This window comes from Gopherus evgoodei, chromosome 4 (genome assembly GCF_007399415.2).
Source record: "Gopherus evgoodei ecotype Sinaloan lineage chromosome 4, rGopEvg1_v1.p, whole genome shotgun sequence".
Taxonomy (NCBI): domain Eukaryota; kingdom Metazoa; phylum Chordata; order Testudines; family Testudinidae; genus Gopherus; species Gopherus evgoodei.
Window position 1 is genome coordinate 129,791,394 of NC_044325.1, and position 23,268 is coordinate 129,814,661.

A 23,268-nucleotide genomic window follows, 5' to 3' on the forward strand; every position below is an offset into this window, starting at 1 on the left:
CACCTCCCTGCCTCCAGGAGCAACTGTACCTCCTGCATAAGGAGTTGCTCATGAGAAGGGTCCCTGAAGAGGGACGGGGAAGGGGGGTGGGTAGGAGGGAAGGAGGAGAACAGCAGTGTTTAACCCACTTGTACCGTGCATAAGACTCAACGGTTCGATGTTATACAGGACCATGCCTGGTAGCAGTGCCAGCTGTCCAAGAAACATGGGGAAGGATCCAGGAGCTGGGTTGGTACGCTGTCCTCGAGCACACTTTCAAAACCCCTGCTGGTTGCCAGGCTGGGGCTTGCCCTGGCCCTGGCCTTGATTAGGCACGTATTCCGCCTGCGTCTGTTGTCTCTGCCCCTCCTGCGATAAGGCTCCTGCCCAGGGTGCGGCTGGTACTGCATTGCTGCGATGGTTGGGGCTTGAATGGCTTCCTCTGAGTCGCCGGGGTGTGCGTTCCTAACGACTTGAGGATTGCCCAGGAGTCTTTCAGGTTATGCAGCCTGGCATCCGTCTGGTCAGAAAAGAGGCCAGACCCTTTGAAGGGGAGGTCCTGGATGGTATTCTAGACCTCTGGCAGAAGGCCTGAAGCCATGCCGAGCGCCTCATCACCACACCTGAGGTTACTGTTCTGGCTGCTGCATCTGCCGACTCCAAAGAGGCCTGTAAAGAGGTCTTGGCAATTGCCTTTCCCTCTTCCACAAGGGCCGTGAACTCAGGTTGAGAGCCCTGGGGCAAGGAGACTTTAAATTTGGAAACTGCTGCCCAGGAATTAAAATTGTGCCTGGTTCGTGATCCGTAATTGGAGGCTCCCAGAGGAGTAGACCTTCTTTCCGAAGAGGTACAGACGTTTAGCCTCCTTGGCCTTGGGGGCCGGGGCTTGCTGGCCACGATGCTCCTGTTCATTCATGGCTGAGACGACCACCAAACAGGGGGCAGGATCACAAAATAGGAAGTCGTATCCCTTGGAAGGGGAGAAGTACTTCTTCTCCACCCCCTCTTGCCGCTGGTGCACTGGAGGCTGGGGTTTGCCAGACCGTCTTGTAGTTAGACTGAATTGTCTTTATAAGTGGGAGCGCAATTCTGGAGGGACCTTCAGGGCTTAGGATGTCCACCGTAGGATCCTCTCCTGCTCCACCACTTCCTCAGCCTGTAGGCCCAAGTTCTGGGCGATCCTGCAGAGCAGCTCCTGATGTGCCCTGTGGTCAATCGGAGGAGACCCCGACACTGCCGTGCCTGCCACAGCTTCGTCTGGGGAGGATGAGGAGGTGAGGGCCTCCTGTGCCTCCTCTACCTGCTCTTCTTGCTCCTCATCATAGACCAAGGCACATATGAGCCCTGCCTGGTTGACTGTCCCCGGGACAGCCCTGGGCTCGGTGCTGCTTCCGCTCGCCGGTGTTCCGGAGAACCATCTGGCAGCCTGGATCCCGTAGCCTCCTTGGCTGTGGAGGGATGCCTGCATGGGGACCGGGACCGATGCACCAAATAGCCGGACCTCAAAGTTCTGGAGGAGGTCCCTTGCTGCTGATGATAGGCCCACGGTGTCCAAAAGGGCCATTGTCCTGGCAGGCCCCACTGGGGATAACACGTGGTTTAGGGCTCCCTGTCGGCGCCCTGCGGGCATAGCTGGAGCGGCCTGAGTCAACCTCGGATTCTGAGGACGCCGACCTCACAGGCCAAGGTGGTGCTGTGGCACGGTACTATTGGGAGGCTGGAGAGCGGCTGCTCACTGACTGGGACCAGGATAAGTACCGATGCCCTCGGGAGCGGAATCGCAATCGCTGCCTTCTGCCCAGGACCAGGGACTGCGACCCTACGTCCCCTCGGTGCTGGCTTAGTGACAGTGCTGGGGAGCGGTCTGCCAGCGGAGCTGGTGCCGTATGCTGGCTCGGTTCCGGTGCCATCGAGTCCCGCTGAGTCAAAGGTAACTGCGAGTCCATGGAGACTGAGCTCGACCGGGACTGGCGCCAGGAGCGGTGCCAGGGTGGTGACCTCAAGCGGCGCACCATTGCCAGCTTACCTCTGGACGGCACCCTTGGTGATGGTGCTGGAAGCTTCTCCTTGCCAGGGAGGGGGCTTGCCACCGACAGCTCAATGAGGTCTTTTGTTGCCTCAAAGGTGTCTGGTGTGGAGGGCTGTTCTAGAATGTCCTCCAGCCCTTCTTCTGCACTCAAACCACATAGCCTGGGGTTTGACAGGCCCTGCGGCACCAGAGCCACAGGTGCCGGTGTATGTCCTAGGGCCACACTGCCCCTCTACGCCGCTTTCTTATGTGGGAAGCACCCTCTATAGTCTGTAGGCTGCCCCTTTGACCATACTGGAGAGGTCGAGCAGTGCCACATGCTTACGGTGCCCCACTAGCACCGGATCACGGACTGATGCTGGGGCACTCCGCACCAAGTATGCCAGCACCGAAGACAGATGGTCCAAGGCTGCAGGTTGCAGCGTGGCCTCCATGAGTAACTGCTTGAAGCAAAAGTTTCTCTCTTTCCTGGTTCTTGGCTTAAAAGCCTTACAGATCTTGCAGTGCTCAGTCTGGTACAATTCCCCCAAACAGGGGAGACACGAGTCGTGGGGATCACTGATTGGCATAGGCTTGCGGCACGTGGCACAAGCCTTAAACCTTTGGGTCTGCGGCATGCCCCACAGCCCAGGGCTGGTGCTGGAAACAACTTCCAGACACCTAAAACAAAGGAAGCTTAACTATGTACTATTAAGAAGTGCTAACTACTGATAACTACTAACTACGGATAACTGCTAACAACGGATAACTGCTACAACTGTACTAAAGGATCATTCGCAAGGGAGAGAAAGAGTTGTTCCAACACCACCACGGAGGGTAAGAAGGAACTGAAGGGGGGGTCGGGTCGGCAGGGGTATATATGCACCAGCATAGAGGCACCTCTCTAGGGGGCTACGCTGCTGACCCAAAGGGAGCCGTTAAGGGAAAAAGTTTCCGACATCCATGCAAGCAGCATGTGCACACCTAATGTGGAATGGACATGAACAAGCACTCGAAGTAGTAGTGCTGGATTTCGTATGTGCCTCACCAAACTAAGATGACCCAATCTTTAGGAACAAATTGATAAATTGAACAGTAATAAGTCACGAGAACCAGATGGTATTCACCCAAGAGTTCTAAAGGAACTCTGATAGGAAATTGCTGAACTACTAACTCTGGTATTTAGCCTATCATTTAAATCAGCTTCTGTACCAGCTGACTGGAGAACAGTTTATGTGATGCCAACTTTTAAAAAAGGGTTCAGCTGCAATCCTAGTAATTAGAGGCTGGTACGCCTAACTTCAACACCAAGCAATCTAGTTGAAACTACAGTAACAAACAGAATGAGCAGGCACATCGATGAACACAATATGTTGGGAAGAGTCAACATAGGTTTTATAAAGGGAAATCATGCCTCACTAATCGATACAATTCTTTGGGGGTGTTAACAAGCACATGGACAAGGGTGATCTAGCTGATAAAGTGTACTTGGCCTTTCACAAAACCATTGACAAGGTCCCACACCAAAGGCTCTGAAGCAAACTAAACAACCATGGGAGAAGTGAGAAGGTCCTCTCATGGGTCAGCAACTGGTTCAAAGATAGGAAACTATAGTAGAAATAAACAGTTTTCATAGCGAAGAGAAGTAAATAATGGGGTCCCCCAAGGATCTGTACTAAGACCAGTGCTGTTCAACATATTCAAAAATTATCTGAAAAAGGCAATGAAGAATGAGGTGGTAAAGTTTGTAGAGTATTCAAAATTACTCAGGATAATTAAGTCCAAAGTAGTCTGCGAAGAGTTACAAAGGGATCTCACAAAAACTAGACGACTGTGCAACAAAATGGCAGATGAAACTCAATGTTGATAAGTTGCACACTGAAAAAAAAAAAATCCCAAACATACATACAAAATGATGGAGTCTATATTAGCTACCACCAATCAAGAAAGTGCTCTTGGACTAACTGTGGATAGTTCTCTGAAAACTAGGGCTGTCAATTAATCGCAGTTAACTCAAGCAATTAACGCAAAACAAATTAACTAATTTTTTTTTAAAAAGTCAAGATTAATCACTGTTTTAATCGCACTGTTAAACAAGAGACTACTAATTTACATTTATTATAAATATTTTTGGATGTTGACTATGTGCTCGTTGACACCCTCAAATTGTATAGATTAGTGAGGCACGATTTCCCTTTACAAAAGAAATAGTATTGTTCAATTTATTTTCAGACAAGTTCTGTAATGCAATCTCTTTACTGTGAAAAAGACGGTTACTCACCTTTGTAACTGTTGTTCTTCGAGATGTGTTGCTCATATCCATTCCAGTTAGTTGTACGCGCCGCGCGTGCACATTCGTCGGAAAACTTTTACCCTAGCAACTCAGTGGGCCGGCAGGTCGCCCCCTAGAGTGGCGCCACCATGGCGCTTGATATATACTCCTGCCGGCCCACCCGCTCCTCAGTTCCTTCTTGCCGGCTACTCCGACAGTGGGGAAGGAGGGCAGGTGTGGAATGGATATGAGCAACACATCTCGAAGAACAACAGTTACAAAGGTGAGTAACCGTCTTTTCTTCTTCGAGTGATTGCTCATATCCATTCCAGTTAGGTGAATCCCAAGCCTTACAAAGGCGGTGGGGTCGGAGTGAAATGTGGCAGAATAAAACTGCTGAGCCAGAGGCTACAGCCTCTCTTGACTGCTGAACCAGGGCATACTGCGAAGCAAAGGTATGGACCGAGGACCAATGGAGCTTTGCGACAGATCTCGTGGGTAGAAACACGAGCCAGCAAGGCGGCAGATGAAGCCTGAGCCCTGGTAGAATGCACGGTGATGTGGCTTGGGGAAATATGAGCCAAATCATAACAAGTGGGGATGTCCGCCATCACCCCAGATGAGATCCTCTGAGAGGAAAACAAGCAAGCCCTCCCTTTGGCCCGCTACCGGGACAGAGCTGGGGCACCTTAGGAAATGGTTCTGTCAGCACAATATAATGCGAGCACTCCACAGATGTCCAAGGAGTGCAACGGTTGTGCCCATTGCGTTGAGCTATGGGTAACATGAAAGGCCAAAACCACCTTAGGGAGGAAAGGCGGGTGCGGTCATAACTGCACCTTGTCTTTGTGAAACCTAGTGTACGGCGGAACCCCCGTAAGAGCTCTGATCTCAGAGACCCGTCTGGCCAAGACTAGGTTGAGGTCCCAGGTCGGGGCTGGGCGGCGCACCCGAGGGTGCAAGCGCTCCAAGCCCTTGAGGGACCTCGAACCCATAGAGCGTGAGAACACTGAACGTCCATCTTAGCCTGCTGGAAGGTAGAGATGGCTGCTGAGTGTATCCTCAGCGATGATACCGCCAGGTCCTGCCGCTGAAGGCCAGAGGCAGGCCAAATAGAGGGGATCGAGACCTCAACAGGAGCAAGACCGAGCGTATTGCAGCTGTAAAAGAAACGCTTCCACCTGGCCCGGTACGTTGACCAGGTGGAAGGCTGCCTGTCACCCCGACTCAGGTACGCAGCAGCCACCGTGAGGCGAAGAGGCTGCAGGTCCGAGTGACGAAGCCTGTCGTTGCCCTGAGTGATGAGGTCTGGGCTGACAGGCCAAGCAACGTGGTATGTCAGTGCTGCCTGGACCACTCTGGAGTGATCATGATGATGCGCGCTCTGCCCCTGCGGAGTTTGAGCAGGACCTAATGAACCAGTGGGAACAGTGGGAAGGCATAATGCAGTTGGCCTTTCCACGGCATCAGGAATGCGTCCAAGATCGATTCCGAGGAGAGACCTTGGAAGGAGCAGAACACCTGGCATTTCCTGCTCTCGCGGTGAGCGAACAGGTCTGTGTGAGGAAACATCTCCACTTCCGGAAAGCGGGACGCCTCACATGGGGCAGAGTGATCACTCGTAAGACAGGAAAAACCTGCTGAGTCAAAGAGTTAAGACGTTCCGAACGCCTGGGAGAAAGGACGTCGCCAGCTCCATCGAGTGGGCCATGCAAAAGACCCGGAAATGGATGGCCTCCTGACCAAAAAGGGGGGAGGACTATGTCCCCCCTGAATACTTATGAAGCACCTGGCCGTTGTGTTGGCTGTAAACACCGAGATACAACGGCCTCGCAGCTGCCGCTGGAACCCCTGCATGCCAGGCGGACTACTCTCATTTTTGGGGCATTGATGAGGAATGCCAGCTCCCTAGAAGACCAAAGGCCTTAAGCTCGGAGGTGACCATGAGCACTCGAGCAGAGAGATGATGCGTCCGCCGTCAGGGGCAGTGAGGGCTGGGGCGGATGAAACCGCATCCCTGTCCACACCAAGGAGGGAGTTAGCCACCACTCTAGGGAGCCTAAGGCGTTCGAGGGAACGGTGACTACCATGACCATTGGCTCCCTGTCCAAGCGGTACGCCGAGGTGGGCCGGACTTGGAGAGGACGGAGGCGGAGCTTGGCGTGTTTGGGTACAAACTTGCGGGCAACCATGGACCCAGGAGACTGAGACAAGAACGAGCTGAGGTCGTTGGGAAAGCCTTCAGACCTCAGATGATTGTTGCCATCGCCTAAAACCGCAGTTGTGATAAGCAGGCTCCGGCTAGGTAGGAGACCAGGATAGCCCCTAGGAAGCCCAACCTCTGTGTGGGAACCAGAGTGGATTGCTCTATAATAAACAGCAGGCCTTGACCTGTGAATAAGACCGTGACGATGCCCACGCGCTGAGTGGTTTGTGTCTCAGAGTCTCCTCGGATAAGCGAATCGTCCAGATACGGAAAAACGCATATCCGACATCAGCGACGGTAGGCGGCGACCATGGCCGTAAACTGGGAGTATTGACCGTTGGCTATAAAGCGGAGGCATCTCCCGTGCGGAGGGAAGATGGCATTGCGAAAGTACGCGTCCTTCATATCCAGGGCGGCATAGTAGCCCCCAGGAGGCAAGGATGGAATAATGGTTCCCAGGGATACCATGCAGAACTTCAACCTTATCCTAAACCGGTTGAGTCCGTGCAGGACCAGGAAGGTCTGAGACCTGTGTTCGAGTGGGGGACTAGGGCATAACGGGAGTAAAACCCCGTGCCTCTTTCGTCCGCTGAAGGGGGACAGGGCTGGAGCAAATTAAAGGTGGTACCTATGCTCCATCGTGCGCAGGACCCAGCGATCTGAAAGTAACTGGGGCCATGCCAGGAGAAAGCGGGATCGGGATCCCGTCCTGCGACTGGTACACCGCCCTCAGGCGAACCTTGGAAGGTCCGTCTTTGGTCCCAGTGGTAATTGCGAGGGACCTTGACTTTGGCTCTTTAGGGGTCCTGACGTTCGTCTGCGATCACCTTGGCTTGCCGTTTGCCAGAGTTCTGCCTCTGGCTAGGCACAGAGTATGGCGGCTGGGGCCAGAAAGGCCTGCGTTTGGTCGCTGGCGTATACATGCTGAGACGCATTAGGACCCTATTGTCCATCAGACTTCGCAGTCTGGGGCTGTCTCTGCCGCGAAAATGCCTTTACCAACAAAGGGTAAATCCTGAATGGCATACTGCAGCTCCGGCCGGAGGTTTAAAACCTGAAGCCATGAAATGCACCTCATGGCGACACCCAAGGCCAGAGTGCTGGCCGCAGAGTCTGCTGCGTCCAACGAGGCCTGGAGGGACGCTCTGGGAACCTTCTTTCCCCCGTCCTCCAAGACGGCAGCGAACTCCTGGTGGGAGTTTTGAGGGAGAAACTCCTTCACCCAGGTGCTATAATTATCGCAGCTAAGCAAGGCTTGTTGCTTTGCTACCCAGAGCTGCAGGGCCCCTGCAGAGTACACCTGGCGGCCAAGCAGGTTCATTCGCCAAGCCTCTTTCTGTTTCGGGGCTGGCGCCCGCTGGCCATCATATCAGGATCGTGGTCCTGAGCATAAAATCTGCGCATATGGGATGACACGGATGCGTGTCCGGACGGCCATGGAGGTACTAGAAGAAGGCACAGGCAGAGTCTCTGACTCATTCGGACCTTGCCCAACTCGGCACCGGGGACCGGCACCGGGAGGCGTATCGGTACCTGGAACGAGATCCAGACCCGCAACCAGAACGGTGTCGGGAGGTCGACTGAGATCTCGAGGCTCGGGGAAAGGCTACAGGAGTCAAGGTACCTGCCACGGTGCCAGGAGTCGGAACGGTGCCGATAGCGGGTCGGCGAACGGGATACCGACCGGTGCAGCGAGTGCGACCAGTACCGAGGAAAACAGCACCGGGACTGCCAGTGGTGTCCGTCGTGCCGACAGGACTTGGAGTGTCTGCGGGACCGTGATCATGAACGGTGCCGCTCTGCTGTGCTGACAGAGGACAGTCACCTGAAGAGACTGTATTACCCGCACCGGCGGTGCCGGGGTCAAGCAGCATTGACTCTGTCATGGCACTGAGAGCCCTCGCCGTTGGTAACGTCTCCGGCGTGAAGGGAACAGCAGGCTCAACCACAGTGCATACTGGGGAGCTGTCAGGCACCGGATTCGACGGCCCTCGTGGGACCGGGATCAACGGTACCGAGGTCATCAGAGCTTCGGTAGGTGTCGGTGCCGGGCGATCCGAGTTAGATAAGCTCTCTGGCTGCGGTGCCGTTGGCACGGAAGCAGCAGGAGCAGTAGCTCAACCACGGCGCGTGCCGGGGAGCCGTCAGGCACCGGATTCTACGGCCCTTGTGGGACCGGGATCGACGGTGCCGACGTCATCGGTGCCGCAGCAGGTGTCGGTGCCGGGCGATCCGACTTAGACGAGCCCTCTGGCTGCGGTGCCGCTGGCACGGAAGCAGCAGGAGCAGTAGCTCAACCACGGCGCGTGCCGGGGAGCCGTCAGGCACCGGATTCTACGGCCCTTGTGGGACCAGGATCGACGGTGTCGACGTCATCGGTGCCGTAGCAGGTGTCGGCGCCGGGCGATCCGACTTAGACGAGCTCTCTGGCTGCGGTGCCGCTGGCACGGAAGCAGCAGGAGCAGTAGCTCAACCACGGCGCGTGCCGGGGAGCCGTCAGGCACCGGATTCTACGGCCCTCGTGGGACCGGGATCGACGGTGCCGACGTCGTCGGTGCCGGGCAAACCATCTTAGACGAGCTCTCTAGCTGCGGTGCAGTTGGCACAGAAGCAGCACGAGCAGTAAGCTCTACCACGGCGCGAGCCGGGGAGCTGCCAGGCACCGGATTCAGTGGCCCTGGGGGACTGGAATCGACGGTGCCGATGTCATCGGTGCCTCTGCAGGTGTCGGTGCCGGGTAATGCAACTTAGGCGAGCTCTCTGGCTGCGATGCAGGTGGCACGGAAGCAGCGGGAGCAGGGGGCTCAACCACGGCGCGTGCCGGGGAGCCGCCAGGCACCAGCAGGAATCGTAGGCTTTCTCGACCTCGGAAGAAGGGAGCGGTGCCGAGTCGACATCGGTGCCGGCGACGGCCGGTGCCGAAAGGCCTTGGTAGTACCGGCGGGGTCCGGTGCCGAGGAGGCGCTTCTGCCCGCCGCTTGAACATCGCTCGGCGCCCAAGGTGGAGGGGTAAGTGAAAGTCCCGCACCTTTTTGTTCTCGGCTTAAAAGCCTTGCAAATGGGGCACTTAGCTGTCAAGTGTGATTCCCTGAGGCACTTCAAACAGGAGTCATGTAGATCTCCCTTCGGCCGTGGCTTCTGGCAGGCCGGGCCCATTTTAAAACCCGGTGAGCCATGCATGGGCTCCGGCACTGGGCTCATGGAAGGGGCTACTTCCTGAACCCCGCTAACTAAACTAACCATGTTAGCAAAGAAAACACGTATAACTATACAAATATATATATAAAAGGTTTATAACTGCATAACTATATACGAGAAATACGAGTAGCTAGGGAAGTGGAGGTCAGCTAAGCCGCGCTCCACTGTTCCAACGACCGACACGGGCGGTAAGAAGGAACTGAGGAGCGGGTGGGCCGGCAGGAGTATATATCAAGCGCCATGGTGGCGTCACTCTGGGGGGCGACCTGCCGGCCCACTGAGTTGCTAGGGTAAAAGTTTTCCGACGAATGTGCACGCGCGGCGCATACACCTAACTGGAATGGATATGAGTAATCACTCGAAGAAGAAGTGCAACTTACAAATGTAGAATTTTTTTTTCCACAGAACTGCACTCAAAAACAAAACAATGTAAAACTTTAGAACCTACAAGTCCACTGAGTCCTACTTCTTGTTCAGCCAATCACTAAGACAAACAAGTTTACATTTACGGGAGATAATGCTGCCCGCTTCTTATTTACAATGTCACCTGAAAGTGAGAACAGGCATTCACAAAGCACTGTTGTAGCTAGCCTTGCAAAGGTATTCATGTGCCAGATATACTAAACATTCGTATGCCCTTTCATGTTTCAACTTATAGATTTTTTAACATCTTTTTTACAGTGTAAATATTTGTAATAAAAAAATAATAATATAAAGTGATCATAGTACACTGTGTATTCTGTGTTATTGATGCAGATACCCAGCTAGTCCAGGAGGGCATGGAGGGTCCGGATGGTGTGGAGAAGACTGGTCTGAGAGGGTGCAACGAGAAGCCAATCACTGAGGTAAGGAAAGAGGGAGTGCCCCAGTCGACATATGTAAGCTGCCACAACCACAAAGACCTTTGTGAAAATGTGGGGGAGTGGCAATCCCAACAGGGAAGACACAAAACTGATAATGGGAGGTGCCCACCATGAAGAATAAGTACTTGCAATTAGTGGGGTGGATGTCTATATGAACAAGCATCTTTCATACCAAGAACCATGAACCAGGCACCACGGAAAAGGCATGGAAAGATAAGAGGGCGCATCACCATATGAAAACAAATTCATGTGCAACTTCCGTTCAGGGAGCAGAGTTTCAAAATGGGGTAGAGACCACCCCATTTCTTCGCCTTGGATGTGCCACATGGCCGACACATGCGTGGGTCAACAGACACTACTATAAATGGTTCCAGCACATATGCACACCCACATTTGGAATCCACATAGGGACCAGCACTTGAAGAAGAACACGTAGTTGCTAAACAATTTTCATGTCTTGTAACTCTATATTATCTTTACATTATGTATGCAACTATACTCAATTGTCATTTGATCAAAAGGCACATATTTAGCATTTCAGTGTGAATTTACTTAATGGAGAATTGTTTGGCTATCACATGGTGTTTACAAGATTGAAGCCTTCAAATCTTCAAAGCAAGTGCCACTGGGACTTTTCAGACTCAAGTATCTAGTCTTTGACAGAGCAAAGTACATGCTGTAATGGGTTTTCTGTGAAGACACCTGGCAGCTTGCTCTCTGTGTAGGATAGCTACAAATACGGATTCATCGGACTGATCCAACATCTCTGATCTGCTGAACTCTAACAGGTGAGTTTGTGCCATTCAACTGAGATCCCCAAAAACTCATTTTGGGACTCCCTGAAAGATTCATGGAAGGACTAAGAGACTTATGGAGAATTAGCAGACCTTATATCTCTGCTAATAACTAGACTCATATAATCCAGGGAACTATAGCCTCACCTCAGCCCCTGGAAAAACCATGGAGCAGATCCTGAAGAAATCAATTTTGAAGCACTTGGAAGGCGAGGAAGGTGATCAGGAACAGTCAACATGGATTCACCAAGGGCAAGTCATGCCTGACCAACCTGACGAGAACTGGCTCTGTGGATATGAGGAAAGTGGTGGACATGATATACCTTGACTTTAGCAAAGCTTTTGATATGGTCTCCCACAATATTCTTGCCAGCAAGTTAAAAAAGTATGGATTGGACAATTGGACTATAAGGTGGATAGAAAGCTGACTAGTCCGTCGGGCTCAATGGGTAGTGATCAACAGCTAGATGTCTAGTTGGCAGCTGGAATCAAGCGGAGTGCCCCAGGAGTCAGTTTCGGAGCCAGTTTTGTTGAACATCTTCATTAACGATCTGGATGATGGGATGGCTTGCACCCTGTGGGAGAAAAATTAGATTGGCCCTAATGCTAGGCCTTTATTTGCTTGGTCTAGGCCATCTTGCAGCTAGCAGGCCCAAAAACCTGAGCTAAGCTAAGTGTTGTGCTCCTTGACAACGGCAGTCAAGGGTTACGATACAGGAGGAGAGGGGGGCCAGAGGGAAGGCAGTGAAAAGCCCCCTGAAACAAGAACAATTTTCAATACGTGTCTACTGCTTTTAAAATACAATAACCACTTGTATGAAGCAATAAAGTAAACTGTAAGTGTGAAGCAATCATCTAAAATAAATGTAACTCATAATTTCCCCTATACCACTTGTGTAACTACCCCCATTGTGTAACTGAACCCCATGGACAACAATTGTGTAAGTGTACCCCATAAAAGGCAAGGTGGTGACAGAATGCTGGAGAGTACCAAGGAGACCCTAACTCAATTACATCCATACAAGGCAAGGTTGCCAAAGGGTGCTGGAAAGTACCGAAAGACCCTAACTCATGACCTGTATTAATTTTGCAATGTATTCCAAATAAAGCAATTATTACTCAAGTATGTGTAATTTGCTTGTGGTTTTAAGCTTTAAAAGCTCCTGTATGCTTTGCTTCGGGGGAGCAGTTCCAATAGCTGCTATCCCAATGCGTTGGTGTGTAATCAATAAACAAGCCTCAGGCTGAGTCTCTGATCAAAATGATGCATGGGTGAATTTTTCCACAACAACCCTCAGCAAGTTCGCGGATGACACTAAGCTGGGAGGAAAGGTAGATATGCTGGAGGGTAAGGATAGGGTCCAGAGTGACCTAGACAAATTGGAGGATTGGTCCAAAAGAAATCTGATGAGGTTCAACAAGGACAAGTGCAGAGTCCTGCACTTAGGAAGGAAGTATCCCATGCATCGCTACAGGCTGGGGACTGACTGACCAAGCAGCAGCTCTGCAGAAAAGGACCTGGGGATTATAGTGGACAAAAAGCTGGATATGAGTCAACAGTGTGCCCTTGTTGCCAAATAGGCTAATGGCACATTGGGCAGCATTAGAAGGAGCGTTGCCAGGAAAGTGATTATTCCCCTCTATTCGGCACTGGTGAGGCCACATTTGGAGTACTGCGTCCAGTTTTGGGCCCCCACTAAAGACAGGATGTGGGCAAACTGGAGAGAGTCCAGTGGAGGGCAAGGAAAGTGATTAAGAGGCTGGGGCACATGACTTATGAGGAGAGACTGAGGAACTGGGCTTATTTAGTCCAAAAAAAGAAGAGTGAGGGGGGATTTGATAGCAGCCTTCAACTACCTGAAGGGGGGTTCCAAAGAGGATGGAGCTAGGCTGTTCTCAGTGGTGGCAGATGACAGAATAAGGAGCAATGGTCTCAAGTTGCAGTGCGGGAGGTCTAGTTTGGATATTAGGAAAAACTATTTCACTAGGAGGGTGGCAAGCACTGAAATGAGTCACCTAAGGAGGTGGTGGAATCTCCATCCTTGGAGGTTTTTAAGGTCAGGCTTGACAATGCCCTATCTGGGATGATTTAGTTGGGGTTGGTCCTGCTTTGAGCAGGGGGTTGAATTAGGTGACTACTTGAGGTATCTTCCAACCCTAATCTTCTATGATTCCGATTCAACTGCAATATATTTTCTCTGCTTTGACCTTTTAATAACTAATTTCTTTTCTTACCAAATAATTTATAGTTTAGTAACTAGAGAATATGGCTACAGTGTTGGTTTTGGTGAGATCCTGAACATTCAGTGAGCTTCAGTGAGTGACTGGTCTTTTTGGATTGGACAAAACTAATGTGTGGTGTTTTTAGTTTTAATAAGCTGTGATGGGGCAAGGCCAGATGGTTACAGTAAAGTAGTGAGGAACTGGTATGTTAGCCCCAGGCTAAACAAATCCCTGGTACCATGGTAACCAAATGGCAGTTGCTCCAGGTTATTCAAGACATCTGGGGCCAATTAAGATCTTTATAGAAGGCAGTGGAGATAGCTACATTGATTGGGACACCTGAAGCCAATCAAGGGCTGGCTGGAACTAGTTAAAAGCCTCCCAGTTAGTCAGTGAGGTGCCCATGTGAGGAGCTGGGAGCAAGAGGTGCAAGGAGCTGAGAGGGAGAGGGAGAGCCACTGGAGGATTGAGGAGTACAAGCATTATCAGACAGCAGGAGGAAGGTCCTGTGGTGAGGATAAAGAAGGTGTTTGGAGGAGGCCCTGGGGAAGTAGCCCAGGGAGTTGTAGGTGTCATGCAGCTGTTACAGGAGGCACTACAGACAACTGCGATCCACAGGGCCCTGGACTGTAACCTGGAGTAGAGGGCGGGCCCGGGTTCCCCCCAAACCTCCCAACTCCTGATCCAACACAGGAGGAGTTGACCCAGACTGTGGGTTCCACCAGAAGGGAAGATCACTGAGGTGAGCAAATCCGCCAATACGTGCAGGACCCACCAAGGCAGAGGAGGAACTTTGTCACAAATCTTACACCATAAAGTCCCGTTTGTCTGGGTAATAAACAGGGGCAGGAATGCCAAGGGAATTGTCTGTATTGCAGGGTAAAACTAATATAGTGATCCAAGAGTACTCTTTATTACTGGCTTGGTGAACCTAATGATAGAATATACCACTAGTTTGGGGATGTCTGCCCTATTTACTGACAATATGTCCTGAGTTTGGGCATTGTCAGCTGAGAGTCACTTCAGGCACCACGACAACCCCCTCTCAAAAAAGATATAGTAGAACTGAATGAAGTACCGAGAAGGGAAACAACAATTATTAGGGTTACAAACGTCCATAAAAAGGAAGATTAAAAGACTGGGACCGATGATTAAGGATACAATTTGGTCACAGCAGTCATGGATTCCGTGACTTTACCAGACCCCCGTGACTTCTTCAAAGGCTGAGCTAGGGCTGAGCGCCCCTGCTCTGCAGCTTGCATCAGGGGCTATTACGGGACCATGCACCCCTGCCCCACGGCTTCCCCCAAGGGCTGCAGCTGAGGTCATGAACCCCTGCCCTGCAGCTTCCACCAAGGTCTACAACTAGGGCAGAGTGCCCCTCCACCATGGCCTGTGGAAGGGGCTGCAGCCAGGCACTCCTGTCCCACTTCCGCAAGCAGCTGCAACTATGGCCATGCACCCCTGCACCATGGCTTCTGCCAGGGCCTGCAACCAGGGCCGTGCCTCCCTGCCCCCAAGCTTGTACAGTTAGTTTTAGTAAAAGTCACAGACAGGTCACGAGCTCCATGAATTTGTTTATTGCCCATGACCTGTCTGTGACTTTTACTAAAAATAACCATGACAAAATCTTAGCCTTACTGTTGAGCTTCAAAAAGAAACGACTAAGGAGGGGATATGACAGAGGTCTAGAAAATCATGAATGGTGTGGAGAAAGTGAGTAAGAGAGTTATTTACCTCTTCACATAATACAAGAACCAAGGGTCACCCATGAATTTAACAGGTAGCAAACAAACATAAGTAGTACATCTTCGTACACCACACAGTCAACTCGTGGAACTCATTGCAAGGGGATGCTGAAAAGGCCAAAAGTATAACTGGATTAAAAAAAAAAATTAGGTAAGTTCATGGAGGATAGGTCCATAAATGGCTATTAGCCAAGAGAGTCCGGGAATGCAACACCCTGTGTCTGGGTGTCCCTGAACCCTCAGAAACTGGGATAGGATGGCAGGGGATGGATCAGTTGATAATGGTCTTGTTCTCTTCATTCAAGCATCTTGCTTCAGCCACTGTCAGTGACAGAATACTGGACTAGGTGGATTGTTGGTTTGACCCAGTATGGCCATTCTTATGACCTCAACTATATCTGACACTCAATTCCAGGGGAAGCAATATATTAGAACTTCCCATGGGGTCCATTCAGCTCCGTAAATTGGCATGTGGTTGGGATCCATGTCAGAAAATGATTTATGCATGCACTATGATACTAGGGCACCTTAAGCCTGGTGTGGTGCACTGTGCCAACCAACTATGGGAGGTCAGTGTGCATCACAGCCATCTGGTGTCTCAGGCCTGGTCTACACTGGGGGGGATCGATCTAAGTTACGCAGCTTCAGCTACATGAATAACGTAGCTGAAGTCAACATACTTAGATCTACTTACTGTGGTGTCTTCATTGTGGTAGGTCGACTGCTGACGCTCCCTCATCGACTCAGTCTACACTTCTCACTCCGGTGGAGTACCGGAGTTGACAGGACAGCGCTTGGTGGTCAATTTATCGCATCTTCACTAGACACGATAAATCGACCACTCCTGGATTGATCGCTCCAGAGGTAAGTGTAGATATGCCCTTACATGAAACAGGTAGTGGCTCATGAACCAAACCCTACCTAAATATTGTTTGTGGCAATCCTGCCCTTAGGAGATATGAGAATATCTGTTGCCCAAACTGCAGCTCTCACCTGAGGCTACAAGCGCAATCAGTATTAGGGAGGAGTGATAGCAACTTCCATAGTTACTACTGAGCAGTGATTTCTGTTTATGAGCCAATTTTTCAAAGTGCAACAGAGATTGGGATAGACTTTATGGGGCAAATTTAGGATTATTTGGTCAAGATACAGTGCCCCCTCCACAAAAATGAGCTGGTTTGGAAAGTTCAGATTCTTATAACATTTTTTGCACTGGGCAAGGAGGAAAAAAAACAACTATGGCTCAGTGCCTGAAAATGTATATTGCTGGACTGATCCTGAACTCAGCTATTCAAGCGTACCAAAGACCAGTTTAGAAATATTTCAAACATTATTGCTCTACAAAAGCTTTAGCTATTCTGCTCATGGACAGGTCTTACCTCTGAGCTATTGTTTCCTCAGAACTCCTGTGTAAGAGACACACAGACTATGTCTACACTGTCAAGTTTTTGTACCACAAGTTGTACCACTTTTATTAAAACACAGGAATTAAACTGCCCTTGCTTATCCATACTGTGCTCCTTGTGACGCTGAAGCACATCCACATTAGCAGCTCTTGCAAAGGCAAAGACAGCAGTGCATTGTGATATCCATCCTACTGTGCAACTGGCACAGGGTGCTTTGGGAAGGGTTTGCAATGCCTCATGGGGCAAGCACAGCATCACATGATACAGGTTTCCCAATTCCATTCTTCCATGGGCATCCTACCTCTTTGTCAGTTGCTAGTCAACTGAAGGGGGTGGGGGGACGACAGGGAGTGTGTGTGTGTATGGAGGGGGGAGAGAGACTCTCGTTTGGGGTTAAAGAGTGCATCAGCATGCTGTCTTCGAAGTTCAGACAGCAGCAGGAAGCAACCAGTCCTGAGGCAGGGAAAGGGGGAATACCCGACATCAGCCCCCACCTCCCTTCCTGGGCTCTCTGCACAGCAATCTCTCTCTCTCTCTCTCTCTCTCTCACACACACACACACACACACACCCCTCTGTGTTCAGCAGCACAAGCATTCCACATTAATGGTTTGCTTTCTGTCCCGGAGCAGATCAGCACAGCATGCAATGGCTATCAGAAACAGTGCTTTGAAAGGGGAGGGCAGCCAAGTTCAAAACAATGAGCAGAGCAATCATGTGAGGAATTATGGGACACTTCCAGAGGCCAATTACAGGGCAGAAAGCAATCAAGTGTCCACACTGGCAATAGAGCACTGGAGCCTCTGCTCAAATAGCCTTACGACTCTAATTGAGTTGTTTTTTTTGTAACACTGCAACTGAGGAATTTCTGCGCAAAAAGTAGCTTGGCAGTGTGTACACGTCTGCAGTTTGAACACAAAAAGCTGCTTTACTCCGCAGAAATTTGCCAACGTAGACAAACCCGGAGTAAGGTGAATTAGGAGAACAAGCACTCTCCTAAAACACATGCAATTTGAGTTCCAATCCACTCCTTGAGAGAGATGTGCTGTGCGCGTTAGGGCTTTCAACCAGCCTTTCCCTCAGTATCTGGAGCACAATAAAGCTCCTTTTGGAAGTGTGAGTGGTGTGTGAAGTTTAGAGATGTTCAGCTCCCCACAAGCCTGATACCATCTACCCACCTCCCTGGATCTTGCTCTGAGACAGTTTTCGTAGTACTTACTCCATCTGGGATGTGAAATCTGGTATGGTGGTATGGGCCAGGTGGAAGTGGGAGGAACTAGCTGCCACACTGAAAATAACACCAGGTTGACCAGTGCAAGAGTCCCAGTCAGGATGAAGTGGTTCTGAGCCAGGAAAGACTCACTGAACTCCTGGCAGGCAGCATTAAGCTTGATGGACTGGGTCTGGAATTGAGGATGGGAACAATGTATGCCACAGAAACACAATGCTGAGACTGGAGAGCATTTAAAACCGGCAAGCTCTGTCCAACAGCACTGAGACCCGGAAAGGATGCCCATCACTGATATGGACAGGAGCCATTTCTATCTTATGCAAGCCTCCTATGTGGGTGTGCAGAGTTGTTTTCCCCACAGTAGTCCCTGATATGGGCTAGGGATTCTACACCTCCTCTCCCCTTGCTGTCTCCAGCTGCTAAACACACTCTTCACAACCCATTAGGTACAACCTTCCCTCCTGATCACGGCCTTTACAGCATTACTAGGGGCATGGTAGCTCATTAATGGTGAGATGTGCCTAGAAAGACCTCATGAGGTTCCCCTCCCATGTGTTCCTATCAACTATGCCTCCCTCACTTCCACAGATTTCTCAAAAAGAAGGGGAATTCACAGCCAAAAAACATCTTTAATGTAGATGTAAGGCTACCCAGTGCTGCCTTGTGCCTTTCCAGAATCTGGAGATGGGCTAAACTGAACATTTCCAAACTAGGATATGCAGAATTAAGACAATGCCTCCCACAGCATTACTTCAACTCTATTTCCTACTGTTCAGAGTTTTACATTTAGCCAACCTTCACATTACAATTTAAGTTTAGCCACAATCCCACATTATAATTACAATGTAATAGTAAACAGAGATCATCATTGGGTGGATGTTTCTTGTGGGGTCCCAGAGGAATTGGTTCGTGGCCCTACTCTATTTAACATATTTATTAAGGACCTGGAAGAATAAATAAAATCATCACTGAAAGTTTGCAGATCACTAAGACGGGGGGAATGATAAATAATGAAGAAAGAAAGTCACTGATTCAGAGCAACCTAGATCACTTGGTAAAGTGGGCGCAACAAAATACATTTCAATACAGCAAAACGTAAAGTTATACCTCTAGGAACAAATAATGCAGGCCATACTTACAGGATGCAGGACTCTATCTTAGGAAAAAGTGACTCTGAAAAAGACTTAGGGACTGTGGTGGATAATCAGCTAAAAATGAGCTCCTAATGTCACATTGTGGCCAAAAGGTCTTGGATGTACCAAACAGCAGATAACTGAGGAGTGGGAAGATTATTTTAACTCTCTTTGGCAATGATGCAACTGCTGCAGAACTGGACACAGTATTCTAGGTGTCCCCAATTCATAAAGGATGCTGATAAATAGCAGAGGGTTCAGAGAAGAGCCACAAGAATGATTAAAGGATTGGAAAACATCCCTTATGGTGATGGACTCAAGGAGCTCAATCTGTTTAGTTTAACAAAGAGACGATCAAGGGGAGACTTGATTCCAGTTTATAAGTACCTATGCAGAGATTAACAGAAATTTGATAACAGAGGGCTCTCCAGCTAGCAGAAAAAAGTATAAGATCCAATTACTAGAAGTTGAAACTAGACAAATTCAGACTGGAAATAAGGTCAAATTTTTAACAGTCAGAGTATATTAGCCATGGAAATAACTTACAAGGGGCTGTGATGGATTCTTCAACGCTGTCAATTTTTAACTCAAGATTGGACGTTTTTCTCAAAAAGATCTACTCTAATTCAACCAGAAATTAATTTCAAGGAAATTCTATGTTTTTAAAATTTATGTTATAAATTTATGTTATACGGGACGGCAGACTAGATGATCACAGTGGTCACTTCAGGCTTTATTATCTATGAAAATGGCGACTATTGTTTCAAGCAGATTAAGATGGTCGTCATTTCACTGCTTACATTCTGATTAAGTGTTCAATGTTATCTGAATACCCAATAGGCCTAGAAATGTAATTTTTTAGAACAAAAGTTGAGATTCTGGAGCACAGCTCTGCAGCAAGGATAAAATCCACAGCAAATCCCATTGCTGCAGAATACACAAGGCTTTGATTATAAGGCAAATTTTACAGATGAGTGAGGTATAGATACTGAGACCTAGATTTTCAAGTCCCCAATAATAAATTATCAGTCTTCAACATGGTCTCAAGGTTCTGTACCAGGCCCAATGTTGTCAAATATGTTAATTAAAGAGTGGTGAGGTAGTGAAATTTGCTGACTCAAATTCAAGTTATGTAGGTTATTCAAGTCCTGAGAAGACAGAGGAATTCAGAGGGACTTAACTGAGCTAGGTGAATGGGCAACATGATGGAAAATGAAGTTCAGGGTCCATAAATGCAAAATAATGCACATTGGAAGGATAAAATGCAACTTCTCATACACCTTACAAGTTCTGAATTAACTATAACAACTTATGCAGGCATCACTGTGGAGTTTGCACAAAGACATGTGCTCAAAGTGCAACAGTGGTCGAAAAAAAGCAAATAAGATGCTAAGAGTATGTCTACACTACAAAATTAAACTGATTTTATTTAAGTCGACATCAAGCCTCCGATTCAAGCAAGTCAATTCTGCATGTCCCCAATATGCACATTGTGTCGGCAGAGCACATCCTCACTAGCAGGGCCTGCACTGACTCATGGAGGGCTGCACTGTGGGTAACTATCCCACAGTGCATGGAGCCAAGTGGACTGTTGGGTTAGGCTTGCAATTCTTCACGGGTCCTGTAGTGAGGCGGCCTGGCTCCCAGCCGCCCCAGAGAGGGACGAGCCCTTATAGATGCCAAAGTGGGTGGAGCCACAGGAGCCTGTGCCTGCCCCCCCCCGCCAAGGTCAAGGCGCAGGGCAGGAAGTATAAAAGCCCAGCCCCAGGGCTCAAAAGCTGCCTGGCTGCCGGAGAGGCCAGACACTGGTGCCTTAGCTCCCACTGGGGAGACTCCTGCCACCTGCGACTGACCCGAGGAATGGCCATACCTGCGGAGCCTGGACACCAACCAGGCGCTGGAAGAGCGCCTAGGCTGGCCTGTACAAAGGGACCCTGAGGAGCTACCCAGTTTACCCCTCGCTCAGTATCCTGAGGAGCCCATGGTGTGGGACGCTGCAGAAGACGCCGCCAAGATAGAGGTACCGGTAGAGGGGGAGGTCGGAAGTAGCCCGGGGGCAGCCGACCCTAGTCTGGCTGCAGCACACCCAGAGCCAATGTCAGTGTGTTGTGGCCAGGATCCCCACTGACACAGTAGCAGGCTGCCTGCCACTGTTAGGGCCCCGGGCTGGGATGCAGAGGAGTGGGCGGGCCTGCGTCCTCCCTGCCACTCCACTCACGGGTGGCAGTCTCCCCCTCGCCCCGACGCTCAGGCCCAGGAGCCTGGGCTTACCTTACTGAACTGTTTGCTCAGCCCTGCCTGAGGGTCTGAGCCCTGAATTGTTGTTTGCAGCCCCATCCTGACCTAGGGCCTGGGCTTAGTAGACTGAACTGTTTGCTCAGCCCCTGCCTGAGGGCCTGAGCCCTGAGCTGTCGTTTGTTGCCCCAGGTAGTTAGGCAGCCGGGCTCCCAGCCGGCCCAGAGAGGGGCAAACCCCGACAGCACACGTTTACAGGACCAAAACATTTGTGCGAGTGGTTATGGGAACATGGTATTAGCCTCCCATGATGCACACACTGTGACATTCTACACCTTGGGGGAGTGCCCTGTAACCCCCATATTCCTCATCTGTATATAATTGGGATATTGCATATAAAGCAGGTCATGTACCATATTGAGGGAAAGGTTATGATCTGCTGAAAGTCATTTCTCTATCCATATACGTATATCATTCATGCATATGAAGTTATGAGAATTGTGTTGCATGGTTGTCACTAAAACATGCTGTAAATTGAAGGATCAGCCAGATATTAGCTTCCCAGAGGCAACAGCAAGAAAAGTAACCAACACCCGTGGAGGGTGTCAAACAACCTATCAACATCCATTGTCCAGCAAGGGAGCTACAATTCAATGACTCACCTGCATGAGGCCACACCAGGGGAATTTCTCAACCTTGCCTGGAGACTCAGCAATGCCCCCCAGACATGCCTGGACTTGTGTTCCCCAAACAGAACATAGAGGCCCATGCTTCGCCTTTCTCCTGCCTCCACCTATGCTGTAAGCAACAAAGACACTCACAGAAGACTCCAACAGAGGAGGCTGGCCCAGGTTTCGAGGGTGAAATCTGTATACTATGAACTGCAATATCCAGTGGGGTGAGAAAAACTGCTTAATCTAGATGTTGCCCAGTCTAATGGGGTTGAGAGTTTAGACTGCGTGCTTATATTTAATTTTATTTTATTTTGGTAACTAACTCTGACTTTTTGCCGATCACTTATAATAACTTAAAATCTATCTTTTGCAGTCAATAAATTTACTTGACTGTTTATCTTTACCAGTGGGTTTGTACGAAGTGTGTGGCAAAACTGCTCAGGGTACGAAGGCTGGTGTATATCCACTTTCCATTGATGAAATGGTAAACCAATTAATAAATTTGCACTGACTCCTGGAAAGATCACACAACAATTCTTTTTTAAAATACAAAACAAAAACCAAACAAATACAAATGTATTTTTCCCCACGGTCATAGAACTGAAAATAGATTAAGGAATTTCTGGCAAAACTTTCGAAGAGCACTTACTCTCAGACACAGTCCCTGCTTGAAAACTGCAGCCCAAAAGATGAAAGTTTTTGAGGCTATAATAGAACCTGATGTGCAAACTTAGCAATAGCATTGCCTACTGCTGCCACTACAACTATTTCCTAATTGATGCTCATCTTCCATGACACCCAGCCCCTTACCTTCCTTCAGTCTTCCACTCTGTCCATTGGCCAGTTGCAAACTTATACTCAAAAAGATCATTTTTATTCTTCAAATTGGAATTGGAATATATATCTCCAGTGTAGCCACCTGGATAACAACAATTTCATTAGACAAAGTTTCACATTTGGCACAATTTATATTCAATTATTATGAACATTAGCAAATAGCTGATTGAAAATGACGTAACTCCACTCAACAGTTCATCATATAGAATAATAGAGTTGTATTAAGGTTATCTCCTGTATCTTTACATTTAAAAAAAAATCTTGAGACTTATTTTTTTGTAAAGCTCTAGGGATGTTTGAATCTCAGCTGCTGCATTTCCTAACAAGCCCTGTCTGGAAGTGTCAGCATCCTAGACTGTGATCTCCAAGCCCCCAGACAGCCAAGTACATGTCATACATTATAAGTCCAGAAGGGATCATTGTGATCATGTACTCTGACCTCCTGTATAGCACAGGCCATAG

The 23,268-nt window shown here is 49.4% G+C and overlaps 1 protein-coding gene across 12 annotated transcripts in view; it reads right to left on the bottom strand.

Moving 5' to 3' along the window:
• The window catches only part of LZTR1 (leucine zipper like transcription regulator 1), a 277,591-nt gene that overhangs the window by 220,207 nt on the left and 34,116 nt on the right, over positions 1-23,268 (bottom strand). For 10 of the 12 annotated variants that reach the window (XR_004000204.1, XM_030561054.1, XM_030561049.1 and 7 more), the window contains one exon: positions 22,780-22,888. The exons of 1 other annotated variant lie outside the window; for it this stretch is intronic. Coding sequence is in view for 10 of the 11 variants with exons in the window: in XM_030561054.1 (XP_030416914.1) it covers positions 22,780-22,888 (109 nt within the window). In the remaining variant the exon portion in view is untranslated. Of the gene's footprint in view, positions 1-11,467; positions 11,570-22,779; positions 22,889-23,268 lie in introns of those variants that run through there. One more of the 12 variants, XM_030561055.1, reaches the window with a different exon arrangement.